At 48.4% G+C, this 18,185-nt stretch overlaps 1 protein-coding gene across 2 annotated transcripts in view; it reads left to right on the top strand.

Moving 5' to 3' along the window:
* The window catches only part of IFT43 (intraflagellar transport 43), a 60,062-nt gene that overhangs the window by 23,187 nt on the left and 18,690 nt on the right, over window positions 1-18,185 (top strand). For both annotated transcript variants that reach the window (XM_084631728.1, XM_084631729.1), the window contains 2 exons: window positions 10,429-10,461; window positions 11,061-11,107. In XM_084631728.1, coding sequence (XP_084487854.1) covers window positions 10,429-10,461; window positions 11,061-11,107 — 80 coding nt within the window. The remainder of the gene's footprint in view (window positions 1-10,428; window positions 10,462-11,060; window positions 11,108-18,185) is intronic.

The following is an 18,185-nucleotide window of genomic DNA, read 5'->3' on the forward strand; positions in this document are numbered from 1 at the left end:
CTAGTGTGGTTATTAGGGCAAGTCCCACAAGGAAAAGAGTAGCAGCCTCTTTAAAATTATGCTGGACAGAACCCTGGAGAATAGATGTAGGGACCAGTCCTGCCCTGGCCAGGCGTCGAGGACCAGAGCTTTTCTGTCGGCTCTGTGTTGCTTGTGAGGGAGATCAGCATCTTATCTAACGTCCCTTTATGGTGGGATGCATGTCTCCTAGGTCTCTCCTTGCTTTCATCCCCCCATTGCAGCTAGATGTGCTCACTGGGAGCTTGGCTAGCATGATGCACAGCCTGAGATGACACTGCTAGGAGCTCTGCAAGTTGCAGATCTGCCTCATACAGATACTTGCTTTAGCTACATTCTCAGCCCAAGACTGGGCGTGGATGCAGCTACTCATAGGGTATGTCTACACTACAAAATTAGATCGAATTTATAGAAGTCGTTTTTTTAGAAATCGGTTTTATATATTCGAGTGTGTGTGTCCCCACAGAAAATGCTCTAAGTGCATTAACTCAGCGGAGTGCTTCCACAGTAATGAGGCAAGCGTCGACTTTGGGTAGCTATCCCACAGTTCCTGCAGTCTCCGCTGCCCATTGGAATTCTGGGTTGAGATCCCAATGCCTGATGGGGCTAAAACATTGTCGCAGGTGGTTCTGGGTACATATTGTCAGGCCCCCGTTCCCTCCCTCCCTCCGTGAAAGCAAGGGCAGACAATCGTTTCGCGCCTTTTTTCCTGAGTTACCTGTGCAGACGCCATACCACGGCAAGCATGGAGCCCGCTCAGGTAACCGTCACTGTATATCTCCTGGGTGCTGGCAGACGTGGTACTGCATTGCTACATAGCAGCATCAACCCATTGCCTTGTGGCAGCAGACGGTACGGTATGACTGGTAGCCGTCATCGTCATGTCCGAGGTGGTCCTGGCCATGTCGACCAGGAGCGCCTGGGCAGACATGTGCGCAGGGACTAAATTTGGAGTGACTTGACCAGGTCATTCTCTTTGGTCCTGCAGTCAGTCCTATTGAACCATCTTATGGTGAGCAGGCAGGTGATACGGATTGCTAGCAGTCCTACTGTACCATCTTCTGCCAGGCAGGCAAGAGATGAGGATGGCTAGCAGTCCTACTGCACCGTCTTCTGCCGAGCAGCCATGAGATGTGGATGGCTTGCAGTCCTTCTACACCGTCTGCTGCCAGCCAAAGATGTAAAAGATAGATGGAGTGGATCAAAACAAGAAATAGACCAGATTTGTTTTGTACTCATTTGCTTTCCCCCATCCCCCGTCTAGGGGACTCATTCCTCTAGGTCACACTGCAGTCACTCAGAGAGAGGGTGCAGCGAGGTAAATCTAGCCATGTATCAATCAGAGGCCAGACCAACCTGCTTGTTCCAATAAGAACAATTACTTAGGTGCACCATTTCTTATTGGAACCCTCCATGAAGACCTGCCTGAAATACTCATTGATGTAAAGCCACCCCCTTTGTTGATTTTAATTCCCTGTAAGCCAACCCTGTAAGCCATGTCATCAGTTGCCCCTCCCTCCGTCAGAGCAATGGCAGACAATTGTTCTGTGCCTTTTTTCTGTGCGGATGCCATACCAAGGCAAGCATGGAGGCCGCTCAGCTCACTTTGGCAAATAGGAGCACATTAAACATCACACGCATTATCCAGCAGTATATGCAGCACCAGAACCTGGCAGAGCGATACCGGGCGAGGAGGCAACGTCAGCGTGGTCACATGAGTGATCAGGACATGGACACAGATTTCTCTGAAAGCATGGGCCCTGCCAATGCATGCATCATGGTGCTAATGGGGCAGGTTCATGCTGTGGAACGCCGATTCTGGGCTCGGGAAACGAGCACAGACTGGTGGGACCCCATAGTGTTGCAGGTCTGGGACGATTCCCAGTGGCTGTGAAACTTTCACATGCGTAAGGGCACTTTCATGGAACTTTGTGACTTGCTTTCCCCTGCCCTGAAGCGCATGAATACCAAGATGAGAGCAGCCCTCACAGTTGAGAAGCGAGTGGCAATAGCCCTGTGGAAACTTGCAACACCAGACAGCTACCGGTCAGTTGGGAATCAATTTGGAGTGGGCAAATCTACTGTGGGGGCTGCTGTGGTGCAAGTAGCCCACGCAATCAAAGATCTGCTGATATCAAGGGTAGTGACCCTGGGAAATGTGCAGGTCATAGTGGATGGCTTTGCTGCAATGGGATTCCCTAACTGTGGTGGGGCCATAGACGGAACCCATATCCCTATCTTGGCACCGGAGCACCAAGCCGGCGAGTACATAAACCGCAAGGGGTACTTTACAATAGTGCTGCAAGCTCTGGTGGATCACAAGGGAAGTTTCACCAACATCAACGTGGGATGGCCGGGAAAGGTACATGACGCTCGCATCTTCAGGAACTCTGGTCTGTTTCAAAAGCTGCAGGAAGGGACTTTATTCCCAGACCAGAAAATAACTGTTGGGGATGTTGAAATGCCTATAGTTATCCTTGGGGACCCAGCCTACCCCTTATTGCCATGGCTCATGAAGCTGTACACAGGCAGCCTGGACAGTAGTCAGGAGCTGTTCAACTACAGGCTGAGCAAGTGCAGAATGGTGGTAGAATGTGCATTTGGACGTTTAAAGGCACGCTGGTGTAGTTTACTGACTCGCTTAGACCTCAGCGAAACCAATATTCCCACTGTTATTACTGCTTGCTGTGTGCTCCACAATATCTGTGAGAGTAAGGGGGAGACGTTTATGGCAGGGTGGGAGGTTGAGGCAAATCGCCTGGCTGCTGGTTACGCGCAGCCAGACACCAGGGCAGTTAGAAGAGCACAGGAGGGCGCGGTGCGCATCAGAGAAGCTTTGAAAACCAGTTTCATGACTGGCCAGGCTACGGTGTGAAAGTTCTGTTTGTTTCTCCTTGATGAAACCCCCTGCCCCTTGGTTCACTCTACTTCCCTGTAAGCTAACTAACCTCCCCTCCTCCCTTCGATCACCGCTTGCAGAGGCAATAAAGTCATTTTTGCTTCACATTCATGCATTCTTTATTCATTCATCACACAAATAGGGGGATGACTACCAAGGTAGCCCAGGAGGGGTGGTGGAGGAGGGAAGGAAAATGCCACACAGCACTTCAAAAGTTTACAACTTTAAAATTTATTGAATGCCAGCCTTCTGTTTTTTGGGCAATCCTCTGTGGTGGAGTGGCTGGTTGGCCGGAGGCACCCCCACCACGTTCTTGAGCGTCTGGGTGTGGAGGCTATGGAACTTGGGGAGGAGGGCGGTTGGTTACACAGGGGCTGTAGTGGCAGTCTGTGCTCCAGCTACCTTTGCTGCAGCTCAGCCATACACTGGAGCATACTGGTTTGATCCTCCAGCAGCCTCAGCATTGAATCCTGCCTCCTCTCATCACGCTGCCGCCACATTTGAGCTTCAGTCCTCTCTTCAGCCCACCAGTTACTCTCTTCAGCCCGCCACCTCTCCTCCTGGTCATTTTGTGCTTTCCTGCACTCTGACATTATTTGCCTCAACACATTCGTCTGTGCTCTGTCAGTGTGGGAGGACAGCATGAGCTCAGAGAACATATCATCACGAGTGTGTTTTTTTTTTCTTTCTAATCTTCACTAGCCTGGGGGAAGGAGAAGATCCTGTGATCATTGAAACACATGCAGCTGGTGGAGGAAAAAAAAGGACAGCGGTATTTAAAAAGACACATTTTATAAAACAGTGGCTATACTCTTTCAGGGTAAACCTTGCTGTTAACATTACATACATAGCACATGTGCTTTCGTTACAAGGTAGCATTTTGCCTCCCCCCACCACGTGGCTACCCCCTCAACCCTTCCCCCCTCCCCGTGGCTAACAGCGGGGAACATTTCTGTTTAGCCACAGGCAAACAGCCCAGCAGGAACGGGCACCTCTGAGTGTCCCCTGAAGAAAAGCACCCTATTTCAACCAGGTGACCATGAATGATATCTCACTCTCCTGAGGATAACCCAGAGAGATAAAGAACGGATGTTGTTTGAACGCCAGCAAACATACACTGCAATGCTTTGTTGTACAATGATTCCCAAGTACGTGTTACTGGCTTGGAGTGGTAAAGTGTCCTACTATGGAGGACGCAATAAGGCTGCCCTCCCCAGAAACCTTTTGCAAAAGCTTTGGGAGTGCATCCAGGAGAGCCGCGAATGCCAGGGAAATTAATCCTTTCACATGCATGCTTTTAAACCATGTATAGTATTTTAAAAGGTACACTCACCGGAGGTCCCTTCTCCGCCTGCCCGGTCCAGGAGGCAGCCTTGGGTGGGTTTGGGGAGTACTGGCTCCAGATCCAGGGTGAGAAACAGTTCCTGGCTGTCGGGAAAACCGGTTTCTCCGCTTGCTTGCTGTGAGCTATCTACAACCTCATCATCATCATCTTCTTCGTCCCTAAAACCTGCTTCCGTGTTGCCTCCATCTCCATTGAAGGAGTCAAACAACATGGCTGGGGTAGTGGTGGCTGAACCCCCTAAAATGGCATGCAGCTCATCATAGAAGCGGCATGTTTGGGGCTCTGACCCGGAGTGGCCGTTCGCCCCTCTGGTTTTCTGGTAGGCTTGCCTCAGCTCCTTAAGTTTCACGCGGCACTGCTTCGGGTCCCTGTTATGGCCTCTGTCCTTCATGCCCTAGGAGATTTTGACAAAGGTTTTGGCATTTGAAAACTGGAACGGAGTTCTGATAGCACGGATTCCTCTCCCCATACAGCGATCAGATCCCGTACCTTCTGTTCAGTCCATGCTGGAGCTCTTTTGCGATTCTGGGACTCCATCATGGTCACCTCTGCTGATGAGCTCTGCATGGTCACCTGCAGCTTGCCACGCTGGCCAAACAGGAAATGAGATTCAAAAGTTCACGGGCCTTTTCCTGTCTACCTGGCCAGTGCATCTGAGTTGAGAGTGCTGTCCAGAGCGGTCACAATGGAGCACTCTGGGATAGCTCCCGGAGGCCAATACCATCGAATTGTGTCCACAGTACCCCAAATTCGAGCCGGGAACGTCGATTTAAGCGCTAATCCACTTGTCAGGGGTGGAGTAAGGAAATCGATTTTAAGAGCCCTTTAAGTCGAAATAAAGGGCTTCATCGTGTGGATGGGTGCAGGTTTACATCGATTTAACGCTGCTAAATTCGACCTAAAGTCCTAGCGTAGACCAGGGCATAGTGGCATGTGGGGCTTCTAGATCTATCATCACCCTAAGACATGTCACAGGCTTTTTGTAAGCAAACAATGAGAGTAAGCAAGAGCACAAACAGGAGCCTCAAGGTAAGAGAGATGCGTATCCTCTCCAGACAGGTTATGCTGCGTTTGATTTTGCATATGCTCTCTGTCACTCTGTCTCCATCCACCCTTCAGTAAGCACCAGTGTACTTCTTCTTCTGTTGTTCCATGAGCCCTCTGCCTAGAGTTTCACCTTGAGCCTGACAGGGAATGTTATTGCAGATGTGGCCAGCAGGGGGCAAACTTTACACGGGAATAGGCACACCTTCCAGTGCAGCTTGAGTCTTGCCAGTGGCGTAGAGCCTGCCAGCATTTTGACAGGGCTGGCTCACTTGTTCAGATCTCCTTGGAGTGCTATAGACTATAGAGCATATGTGCAGGTAGCAGCTGAGTGCAGCATAAAGATGTGACATGAGTGGGGAGCAGTCTGGGGAGGGTTGTTTGCCGGGTCCCCAGTGGAGGAAGGGTTGGTCACCAGATATCTTGTTGCATAGGTGCTGTGATTTCCCTGCCCAGAAAGTGCTGTCCTATGGGGATGAGCGGAAGGGTCTGTGCTCTCAGTGCAGGAGGGGAGAAGGCAGAATTGATTTTTCCAACAAAAGTGCCTCTGAGCATCAGCCTTTCAGTGTAACTTCTGCTCTTACCCGCCTTCACAGCTATGTGCTTGAGACCCACAGAGGTTATAGCATAGGGGCAGTTTTGCCCCAGAGTGGAATGTTGATGTCTCTTCATCCCTGCTGCTAGCCGTTAGTGCTGGTTTCATGTTTAAGTGATGGGAGGACAGATCTATTGGACATTGAGGCAGCTGGGGCTCTGACACTGCACACAGCCCAAGCCTTGCAAAATAACCCAGGCAAACAAATCTGCCCAGGCCCAAGCTCTGCCTGCCCACTCTTTCCTGTAAAGCTAGTGGAAACTTCCAACAAACCATATTTTACTTGCCCATCAACTATGTACCCTGTCCACCTGCCCCCAATCATCCCCAGCAGCCCTTGCCATCAATTTCAGATGCGTTCTTTTCTGAACAATGCCTTAGTATACCTGACGGGTCACCGTAATCGCTTCCTTTATTCTTACCTGGCTACCCCACCCTCCTGCCTCCCCATACTAGGGTTGCAATGTGTTCCTATGGTCCCTGTGTGCTGAGAGGTTGCAGGCTGACCTCTGGTGCTCAGCTGTAACTCAGGGACATGCTGTTCTGTGGCACAGAAGTGTAACGAGGGCCCTCCATGAGCTGTGGACATTAAAAGATTTCAAGGACATTTTCCCCCCATTCATCCCAGTTATGTCCCCTGCTAAAATAGGTTAACGGTGTCTAATTAACCACTGAACATTGTCATGCTGCATAAAGATAGCATCCTTGCTGTTCTCTGAGCCCTGCTACTTTATCTCCATTTATATCTCCATGGTATTCCATTAAATGAGAGAGAAATAGTTTAACAGAGATGATGTCTACATTAGAACGGCCTTTCACCCTTCAGCACATAACTTGTAAGAGGCTCCACAGCAACTTGGACACATTTCCGTGGGGGTTGAGAGTCACCCCCTCACCCAATGCCTTGGGGACAGAGGGGTTCTTGCCAGTGGTATAGAATGGCTTGGGACGAGATATTTACTGAATAGGAGCAGATTTCTCTCCCTTTCCACAGCAGGTGGATGGGACGGGGTAGATGGGATGCAGGAGTGTGTAACAAGGGGATCTTGGAACTGTAATGCAGCCCTGCCTCTACTTTCTCTTCCATCAACTCCCCTGAAACTAAGGATAGGGATAGACAGCAGTTCCGAGCTGGAGAGAATATTCCAGGGATATTGAGTGAATGTGGGAGTAGTAGCAGCTCCTACTGTGAAGGAGTTTGAGCTGAGCTGGCCAAATGACTAGGTCAGCCCATGCCCTGGTGTCCCTGGGAAGGAATTTGTTTGATCAGGAAAAGTTAGAGGGGGAGAGGATGAAGATGCGGGTGCCCAGGTGCCACAGCATTGAGCAATGTCTAAATTTACCTAGCTGGATAACTAGAAATAGCTGGCTGAGCAGGAGGTCTCTTTCATGGGAGCTGGTGATTTGTGGTGTTTTGATACTCCTGAATGACACCTAGTTCTGTCTAAATGTTGCCTCACTTGCATTGTTCTGAGTGTCTTTATCTGAATGGGTGAATTGATGGTTACCAGTTCTGTATGTGTTTAATGCCCTCCTTGTGCCATGCTTGTTGCTGGAGTGAGGGGAGCTGGTAAGTGCAGATTTCTCAGTGCAGGAAGCTGCTGGGAATGTAAGATTTAAATGCATTGGAAACTTCCCCAAACATGGTTGGCATGCTTAAACCCAAAGCTTGTCACTTCTCTGCCTTAGCTCATCCATGGAAGGCTGTGTTCTTGTGGTTGATGAGGAGGATGTTGTGCACCCAGAGCATTAGCATCACCCAGAAGGATGAAATGCTTGTCCCAGCTTGATGCAACTGGCATTGAGGCAGAGCCTGTTTTCAGGAGGGGGCACTCCACAGCACCAAAAACAGAAAGATCAAATGCAAATTGCATATGTGGCTTCCAATGGCAGCTGGAGAGGTAAAAGACAAACAAGGATAGTTTCCCTGTGTTTGCTAAGTCTCTAATGTCATCCTCTGACAAGGACCCTTGACCTGGCAACATGCTTCCCCTACTGCTCCACCAGAGCCTGTGATTTTTGACCTCTCTTGCCACAGTGGAAGGCTTGTCTTTTCTCTCAGGCTTTTCCTGAGGTGGCAAATGTGGGTTATGTATTTGGGTAGGTCCAGTTTTGTTGTTGCTTTTATTATTATTTATGTGTATCACATTAGCACCCAGAGGACCCATTGTGTGGGCACTGTACAAACATCCCCTGTCCCATAGACTGTCAATGCTTTGGGGCAGAGGCTGATTTTGTGTTGCCTGTTTATATAGTGCCTAGCCTGATGGGGCCGTAATTTCTGAATGCAGTCACCAGGGGCTATCACAGTACAAAGAATAAATAATAATGGTGCCTCGTCTCTTTCTTCTGTCAGTGTAGCAAGAGACGGTTGTGATGGGCACATTTTATAGAACTTCAAAAATGCCCTTAGATCCATTCCGAGCTCCTTCTCCCTTCTTCTATGCGAGGAGGTGGTCTAATCTTGTGCATTTTCACCCACTTAGTTTTCTTGTAGCCCTAAACCCTTGTTTGGAAACCACACTGTTATCCTGGATATATTTTTTTTTTAAACTGGCACCTGATGCTTTCTGTATTTAGCCCTATAAGTCCCTCTCTACAAACTGTTTGTGTGCTTCTCCTGGCAGCTGCAAGGTGGAAGGGTTTGTGGTGATTCAGTGATGTGATAAGAGGTTAAATGAGTTAGGTATGTGCTGAGTGGCTTAGGGGACAGAATAGCTGTGTAGAAGGATCTGAAGAGTGTAAACCCCAAGGCCATGAAATGGCTGTAACCAGGAGTAATGGGATGAAGCTAAGGAAAGTTTAGAATGAATATCCACAAAATTTTCCTGCTGTCTGAGGCTGTGGTATTGTCTCCCACAAGCAAGAGATAGAAAAGACTCTTGCTTGGGATGTTTAATCCTCCAGTGGGCAAAGCCCTGGAAGATAGCCTGGAGGGAGCAGTCCTGCCTAGCCAGAGGAGATGGATAAAAATGGGACATAATTCACCTCTACCTTCTCAGATTCTTCCCTTTGAATTCAGATCCTCTAGTCTGAGCTGCTGATGGGCCCTCTGGGCTGATTCCTTGCTCTTTTTGTCTTAGCAGGGGGATGGTTGTATGTATTGGTGCACTGTCCATCTCCATCCCTCTCCCTGTAGGCAGTCACCTGCTCACCAAGAGGGCTGTCCTCTAAATGCTACAATGCCATTGCATTGAATGGCTGCCCTTCAGGCTTGCTGCACAGAAGGGACTTGGTAAAGTTCAAGTCTTACTTAAGTTGCTGCAACTCTGGTCACATCAATGGAATTGCACCTACTTGCTTTGGGCCCAAAGTCTCCAATTCAGCGGCAGTTCTCGCTAATGTTTCTCCAAGTGAAAGCTCCAGCAATGGCAGTGGGGCAGCCCCTCTTCCTCTGTGTCTCTCTGACAGTAACCTTCTCTTGGCTTCCTCTTCTCAGAGATGGGAAGTCTGTGTCCCCTGCTCCTGGCCCTCACAGGGGCAGGTTAGGTACTCAGGGCTAGAGGAGGCTCAGGACCTGTTAGAATGGAGAGCTGGGTGGATGAAGGGAGAAGCCTTTCCCATCTCACTGACCTACTTCGATGGGGAAAGTGCGAGGGAATGGAAGTGACCATTGCTTCGTGGTGCTTCTTGGAAGGGGGTGTGTGGGAGAGGAAAGCTCCGTGTATTCCTTGTCACAGTGCCCTGAGCGCAGGAAGAGGGGAGAATATTTATTCCCAGCGCACAGAGTTAAAACTTCATTCTGCAAAATGGCCAAAGCAATCAGCGAGTGATGGAGTATCTGCTAAAAAGAAACCTGGCATTTAATTAACTTCTCAAAGTGCTGGTTCAGCAACCTCCATGTTTTACATTTTGAATATTGAACAAGCATCCCTAATCGGAACTGAATTACTTCTGGGCTTGCTGGGGTGGAGAGCAAGAGAGCTGCCATTTGCCTGCGCCTCCCTGCCCCCCCCCCCCACGTTATTATTATGAACTCCTGTTAACTCAGCCGGATCGGCCCTGATTTGCTGCAGCGACAGCATTTCTGACCGGAACTTGCCAGGGCCTGGGTGGGGCCCCTGGCCTAGAAAGGCAACTAAACAATATTTGTCTATGGCGGAGGACAGGAGGAACCTATTGGTCTCTCAGGGATGGAACTAGCATGCTGGAACTAGCATGACTTATTTTTCTCCAGTCCCTCGTGTACTGGCCTTTGCCCTTGAGTAGGGGAAGCTTTGCCTGCAGCTCATGGGCAGTGGGAACAAAAGAACTGAGGAGAAACTCAAAGAACAGTGAGTGTTCTTGCTAGTGTTTTGCCAAGCTGCCTCTCTGGACCAAATTAGCTCTAGTTTAACTGTGTGTGCAGTTGGCCAGCACCCATCTGCATGCACTTTTCAAAGGTGGGGCCTGTTGTATTGTGCATGAAGTGACTTGTGTCACCAGGGATGTGTGGAGGCTGCTTTGCAGAATAAGAACAATGTGTTGAAAGATGTGTGTCTGTCTCACCCTATAGCCCTTTTTCAGCATGGACCTCTTGTCTTACAGATCAGGACGGAAAACTGCAGAAGAAGTAGAAGAGTAAGTTTTCCTTGTTGCTAATGAAAGACTTGATTCTCTTCTGTTATGGGACCCTAATTCCCTGTGGGAGTGTTGTATAGTATGGGCATGTGAATACGGGCACTGGATTTTGGATCTTGCCATACTCAGGGTCAGGGATTTGAAGCCTTGCCTGAAGGCACGTGATGTGCCCATTGTCCTGAGGGAGGGGACTGGTAATCCAACTCCTTGTTTCCCTAGAGCCAGCACATGTAGTTGCTCTGTCTACAAAAAAGACAAGAATTTGGGTGGGGAAAAAAAGATCTCTTTTCCCAGCTGCCCTGGCCCCTGAAACCTCAGGTCCTGCTGTCCACAGAATCCAAGGATTACACTTTGTGTTCTGAAGAGTTCTTCCAGGTGGATGCAGAATGAAGCCTTGTGAGAGCCAAGCAGTGGAAGGTTTGGGAGAGGAGCTGAACTAGACAATGTGTATGCTCTTCCCAAGTGTTCTGCAGCATGGGAAAACTGGGGAACTCCTGCCTTAGATTCTGGTGGGGACTGCAGCCCCCAGGCGGAGAGAGGGGACATGAGAATAAACACTTCTGTCTTTGAAATTATTTTCATATTGTGCTTTGTTGTAGTCATCGCCTCCGGCAGCAGAGCCTGGAGGGATCAGACGATGGAGGAGGTAATCTTCCTAACTGCTAGAAAAAAAATGTCCTGTGCTCTCTAGGGTTCTCCAGAAGCATGGGCAGAATTATCCTGGAAGAAGCAACAGGAGAGTGTATCACATTTGAGAGAGATGCTGGGGTAAAGGTCTCCTTGACTGCAGAGCTGGAGAAGGTGTGATGGAGATCAGTAGAGAGAGTACTCTAGGGAAAGAGGACCAGGGAGGTTACCCATGGACTTAGCTTTGGTCTTGTGTAATGTAGAAATGATCAAATACTTTTGGTAAGATGGAGAGATCCTAGAACGAATTTGTGTCTGTCTACATAGGGAGGCTGGAAAGCCAGTAGATGGTCAGGAAAAGGCGAAAGAATCACAAGTGGTTCCCCCATTTCAAATGGTGATAAACTCCACTGCCAAATCCTTCCTGGGTCTCCTATTTACACACACCCTCTTGTGCCCATTCAGGACTAGCACTTCTGACACCCTCCTGTGTGCCCCATACCTTGCTCGCCTCATCTGTCAAGTCTCCTACCTCTCTCCATGACCATATTAATGAAGACTTCATGGAATTCTTTTACAAAAATCTCATCACCCTTATATGGGAGTGTGTGTATATGTGGGCTGAGCACATGCACCAATGAATTACACCTTTCCAGCAGTGTACTGGCTGCTGTGAGGTACCCCAGATTTTTGGGCAGGCTCTAGCTCTGCTGGGCCTTGTAGTTACTGTAGCCTGTTCCTCCAGCACTGGGCAATTGTGTTATCAGCCAAGATAAATAGCTGTGAAAATCCACAAGGTAGAGTCCTTGACAGACATTAACCCGATATACCAAGAGGCCTGGCAGCACAGACACTCACCCACGGTTCCTAGGAGCTATATCAAACTTCCAGTGGCAGAACTTTTTTACACTGTTTAATTAACCTGTAAAACTGAGGGCCACAAAATATCACTGAGTCAGAGTTTAGCAGGATTCACTAAGGGATCAGTGTCATGGCCCTCATCACCAGACTAGCACCTCCTCCTGGTTGTGCTAGGAATTAGCTTGAGGCAGACGCTCACATCTGCGATCTGTACACCAGCTCTCTGTCTCTGCTCCCACCTACAGTTCCTCACTCAACTCCCAGAACCACAGCGTCTTCTTCTCGACTCAGCCCTCTGGCTAGGTTGTCATCTGTGTTTTGCCCCTTCTGCGGGGGGTGGGGGGTATCATCCAACAGTCCTGCCCCTTCCCCAGTGGCAAGCGGGGGAACCCGGGCCCTCCCGCTACTCCAGGCCCCAACCCAGGGACCCTGTAAATAGCAGCCTTCTACTGCTCCTCTGTAACCTCTGTCATGGCTGCTCTGTATCCCTGGGACACTTCCCCATGGTCCCAGCACCTTCTTTGCCCTCACCTCAGGGCCCTCAGCTGCTCAGTTCCAGGAGCCAGCCACTGCTCTGACCAAGGTGTTTGCAGTTCTCTCAGCCCTCGGGAACACAGTCCTTACTCCCTGGGCTCCCAGCAGCAACTGACCTTGCTCTGTCCTCCCTGTGCTCTCTTTTTTTAATATGGGCCTGTGGGGCCCTGATTGGCTGTTTCCAACACAGCCTCCCCTGGGCTCTATTAACCCCTTCTTTGCCCGTATGGGGCAGACACCCCATCACAATCAGACTTTTAGATGAGTAATGAGAATATTCACAGTTACATTAGACAAGATAAAAATATAAGGCTTATTCAGATCTTTCCGGGAGATGATACATTGCATATGTGGCTACCAAGCCTGGCACCTTTTAAGCCCAAGTAGCTACCTCCAGAATAGTCTTAGCTTTCCCCCTGGAAGACTTCCTGAGCTTTCTGAGTTTGTGTATCACTGAGGCTGAACATATGAGCTCCCCATGGGTTCAAATACCTGAGATCCCTCATGTTACACGCTTGCCTCTGAGTATTTGATGTTTCTTTGCAGACAGCAGAAACCTCTTTGGCCAAAAGTTTGCACCATGTGGCATCTGGTACTCAGACACCATGTGTGGTAGATAGACTGTGATCTGGAGATAAGTCAAATCACAATATAGTGCATTTGTTTATCCGAAGCCAAACTGCAACTGACAGTCATTTTTGTCATTTGGAAGCCAGCATCCAAGACTGTGTGCATGAGTAAAAGTGAGAAAGAAAGGAAAGATCACAATATTCTGGCTAAGATTCCAACCCATACAGGTGTCTAGTAGAACAATATATGATGGAGTGGGTGGGGCTACTTTAAACTGTGCACTGAAAACCTCTGAATTATCAATGTCCCAGTATTTCTCCATCACTTTCCTACAGTCCTCCTTACGGAAGGAGATAAAGCATGGAACCTATATGTGAGAGGGCTTAGGGATCAGAGTCTCTCTGAGATCTCAGCAATTCCAGGGAAGGAAAGTGGATGATTAAAAACAAAATCCCACCCAAGGAAAATGACTATGTTGAATAAACAGTCCAGGAAAAATAAATAATACACAGTGTGAAAGTATAGAGCAGCACAGGCAGGGCCGGCTCCAGCTTTTTTGTCGCCCCAAGCGGCAAAGACAAAAAAAAAAAAAAAAAAAAAGAAGCGGGGCCTGCTGCCGAATTGCTTCTGAAGAGGGAGTGAAGAACCCACCGCTGAAAACGCAGATGAGTTGCCCCAGTCACAGACAGAGTGCTGCCCCTTTCTATTGGCCACCCCAGGCACCTGCTTCCTTCGCTGGTGCCTGGAACCAGCCCTGAGCACAGGTATCTAATATAGCCATGGACTGAATTGAGTTACTGCCCCAGACACATTGGGATACCTAATACAAACCTATACTTTGGCTTGTGACATTCAATACGGCATTATGGCTGGGACTTTAAACACCCAAAAGTCAAAACATTGGCTTATGTTCCCTAAGGAATGTGCCGTGGTCTTTTTATGTGGCATATGGTGTTGGCTTGTTATACCTTTAATGTGAATAGCTAGGGTTGCCTATTAATGGTTGCTGTCAAACCATATATTTGAATCTTTTGTCTTTAATGCATTAGAAATCTTAACCATAAGGTTGCATTAACATTATTTATCTCCTGTGCCACCTTTTCACTAAAATAAAAAACTGCAGACTTAGAAAAAGAACACTGTGTGTTCAACAACAGTTTTGATGTCCAGGGACATTTTACTACTTATTTATACTGCAGTTATGCCCAGAGACCCCTGTCAGGATCATGGTCCCATTTCACTGGATGCCATAAACACACAGTCCCTGCCACAAAGAACCTCCAATCTGGCCTGGCGGGGGGCGGGGAGAAGGTGATACAATCAAATAGAAACATTTTGTACATGTAATTATATTGATGAAATAAATATGGACTTCCCCAACTGCCATTCCACCTAACTATGTAATGTTGGGAGATTTCTTATAGCTGTCATGGCTGAGTTGGATTCTTGAGGAGAGGTTTGAAGTAGAAGATAATAGCTTCACAGATTAGTTCAGGGTGGGCATACCATGTGTAAAGGGCTGAGTGGAAGGAGGCCAGAGACAGTTGTGGAAGGAGATGGACTGAATGGACATTTCCAGCTTCAGTGATTCTTTAGAGTTACATAAAGAAATCCACAGCACAAGTCACACAGACAGTGCAGTAGAAAAGAGTGAAACGTTTCCAGGAGAGAGCGCTTGTGGAAGACAGGGAAGGGTCAGACATTGCAGCTCTGATGCTCTGTTTTGGGGTATATACAGAACCGTGCTAACAATTCATTTTCTCTAAACTGTATTTCTCCAGCCATTTTTCCAGGTCTCTCTTCCTCACTGAGAACTAGTCCAGGACAAGTGAGACATGTTAAAAAGGAGCCATTTTGTGTGGCGTTGGAGAGCCAAAAAGTGTATCTGACAAAAAGCATCATTTTCCCACTCTAACTCCAAATTGGGGGAACTTTTCAAAAAAGTTAGTCACCTGAAAATAGTGGCAGTAACTCCCCAGCTGTAACTAGTGTCTCTGTGTACCAATGTTGGGGTTAAAGCAGTGTTTCTCAGACGGGTCCCTGGGATCTCCCTGACACAGTTTAGGAAGGAAGCAAGCCGATCCCTGTTATCAAAAATGTTGAGAAACACTGTTCTAAAGCACACACTGTTGAACTATCTGAGCTCTTGTGCAATGCTCTGATGCACAGCCCACACTGGCATATACACATATTTGTACATAAAATGTGGTCTCTGTAAACAGGTACTGCTCCTTTGCTGGGTTGCAGAGTGTCTGCCTGAGCCCTTGCTTGTGGGGCTCTGGTAGGAGAGCTCTGCCTCTCTGCACAATGGGAAACCTGTTTTAACAGGATTTAATACATTGACAACCTGAGGAATAATAAACCTTCACGAGCAACAAAAAAGTGTTTAATTCCTAAAGGACAGGCCTACTTGAGCCACTTTTGGCCAGGGGCAATTGGGGGCTTAATACTGTGTGTGTAGCAATCTGGGTGATCTGAGAGAGGAGTTTAAGGGTAATTGCTCAATTTTCTGTCCATGTCAACAGGGAAAATGGGCAGAAGTGGTTGAGCTCAGCTCAGCAGTGATGCTGGATGAGATGTGAGGCTGTCAGTGGAATTAGAAAAGAGCTATCTGCAGAGCCCTGTCTTGTAAACGCCGGCTGCTCTGTGCTGAGGCTACGCAAGGGAGGAAAGGGTTATTACAAATAAATTCACAACGAAAGGGGCCCCTTCCCTTGTGCACCCCTCCCCTGCGGGACTGGCACGGGCTCTATTTTTATCCTGCCTGGTATTTCACTTGTTCACTTGACTTTTTCCAACCAATGCAGCATCTGTCTGACGGATGCAGCAATCAAGTGGCCATCTCCTGGATTGGGCAGCTTTTGAGTACTGAATGCCCCTGCCTTTCCCTTCAGAGATGGCACCTCCCTCAACCGGTGAACCTCTTCAGCTGAGAGTCCCCTCTTTGTGCCTTCCCTGCCATGCCCCCTTCTGCAATGTCTTCCCAGAAATGTCCCCTCAGCCCCACTTCACCCCTTGGAATTCCCTTCTGCTCTTCAGCTCCTCATCCAGTGATGCAGCTGCAGCTCATTGGCTGAGACTGCTGTCTCTATCCCCCTGGCCATGGCTCCCCCACACATGCTGCTCCCCCACTTCAGTAATGCCCACTCTGGTAGCTCTGCTCCCCAGGAGGAGCGCAGCAGGGCCATTGCTGGAGGAAGGGGACAATGTATGTGGTTTTGAATGTGGGAAAAGGTGGTATATGATTTTGGAGCAGGTAGTGTGTGTGAACAAGGAAGCTGATTGAAATGAAGGGCTGACTGCTGCAAAGACAACCCCACACTGACCTGCAGGAGAAGCTGCCAAAGTGACACCCATTTTCCCCCCTCCTGGAAGCTTCCACCTAGGAAGTGATGCTAACTATGAGACTTCTATATAAAGTGTTAAGCCTTTACAAGGGCTTCTTACCCTTCTGGTGTGTGCGGGCAGCTCTTCTTCATTAGAATAGGAGGGGAGAACATTAAAAGATGAAAAGAAGGAAGGCCCATGGTCACTGAGTCTGGAGAGCTGGGTATCTGTCTATCTTGTGGTAGCTACCTAGAGCCAGGACTTCACAGCAATACAGTAGTAACCTCTTCTCATGAGCAGCCTCTGAATAAAAGGAATACTGAATAAAACGCCTGGTCTACAAGTGGCTTAGAGCAAAGCTGGGACCACAGTGCAAGCCAAGTTATCCAGTGCAAGCCAAGTTGCCCAGCAATCATTAGTGATAAAGTATCCTAGTTGTCTTCTTGGCTAGTTAATCTGTGCGGGGAAGGCAAGGAGATGGTAGGTTCCCATGTGATGTAAGTTCCAGGGAGATTTTGGTGGTGAAGAAGGTTGCAATGGCTGAACATAGGTCAGAGTGGCTGAGCAAGGGGGAAACTGAAAGATGTGGGGAGAAAGACCAGGGAAAGGGAGGAGGTAGAGGAGGAGAGATGTGGAGGGAGCTGTGTGGGGAGAACACTTGCCATTGGTGAAATGGAGAGAGGAGCAGAACTGTGCCTGGCATGTGAGGAGCTGAGTGAGTGGGCTGAATGGGGAGTGATGGTCTGGGGCAGAGGGTGATGATAATGCTTGTATGTTGGTCTGTCCCACTGTGACTTCATGTGTCCATGCACCTGCCAGTTGGATGGTTCTTGGAGGTGCAGGCATACAGCTCTGTAGGTGCACCTGAGTCTTGACCTGCTGCCCTTTGCTATTCAAACCCTGGACTTTTGTTTAAGAGGGACTCTGCATCAGGCCAAACTCTGTGTGGTGGTTTTGTGATGTAGATAAAAATCCGCCAGGGACTGGGGGAGTCCATTAGCATATGTGAGGCCAGTGATGGGCAGGCTCACAAATAGCTACTGGCTTCAGGCGGGCGATTGGTCAGGGCCAGCTTAACCTCACTTTGACAGCTGACATTACAACCTGGAGTTGCCTTGGTCTGGAGAAGTCTTTATCTTTTCAGTGGGAGTGGAAGGGGAGAGCAGAGTGTGTGTATCCCAAGGGATATGGTGAAAGCCCTGTTTTGAATAATTTAAAACTGGACAAGGCAGTGAATAATACAGCTGTTAGGGAACAATCCTGGCCTGTTTGGGGATTAACTTAATGGGTTCTGGAAAGTCTCTTCCATCTCTAAATTCTGTATTATGTTAGATACATAGTCATATTGGGTTTATGATTGCTGAGTCCATAAGTGTAGTTGACGGACTAGGTTTACCTAAAAGACCCGTTAAGAAAAAGCTCTTGAAAGCTGATTACAGAATTGAGACTCCATCATTTAAAACCGCTCGAGGCAAACTCCTTTGAACATTGCAGCAGTGGAGGGACAGAGAGAGAACTGCATAGCCCTTGATTGTAGCATCGTTCCCTCAGGACCCGTCCCCACTCCCCCCTCAGTTTCTCATCTGATATGAGAAAGCAGCAGTAAGACTCCTCATCTGTCTTATGAAAATCCGATTCGGAATGGCTCTGATCAAACCCAGCTGGCTGTCAGCAGTGGTGGCCTTGTGCGGAGGGAGGGAGGCTTCTGAAGAGTTTCTGGATGTGGAAATGTCACAGGTGCTGCCGATCAAAGAGGCATTTTTTTAATAAATATATATAAGAAAAAACAAAAAAACCTAAGGATT

Source organism: Lepidochelys olivacea (assembly GCF_965140295.1).
Source record: "Lepidochelys olivacea isolate rLepOli2 genome assembly, chromosome: 6".
Lineage (NCBI taxonomy): Eukaryota > Metazoa > Chordata > Testudines > Cheloniidae > Lepidochelys > Lepidochelys olivacea.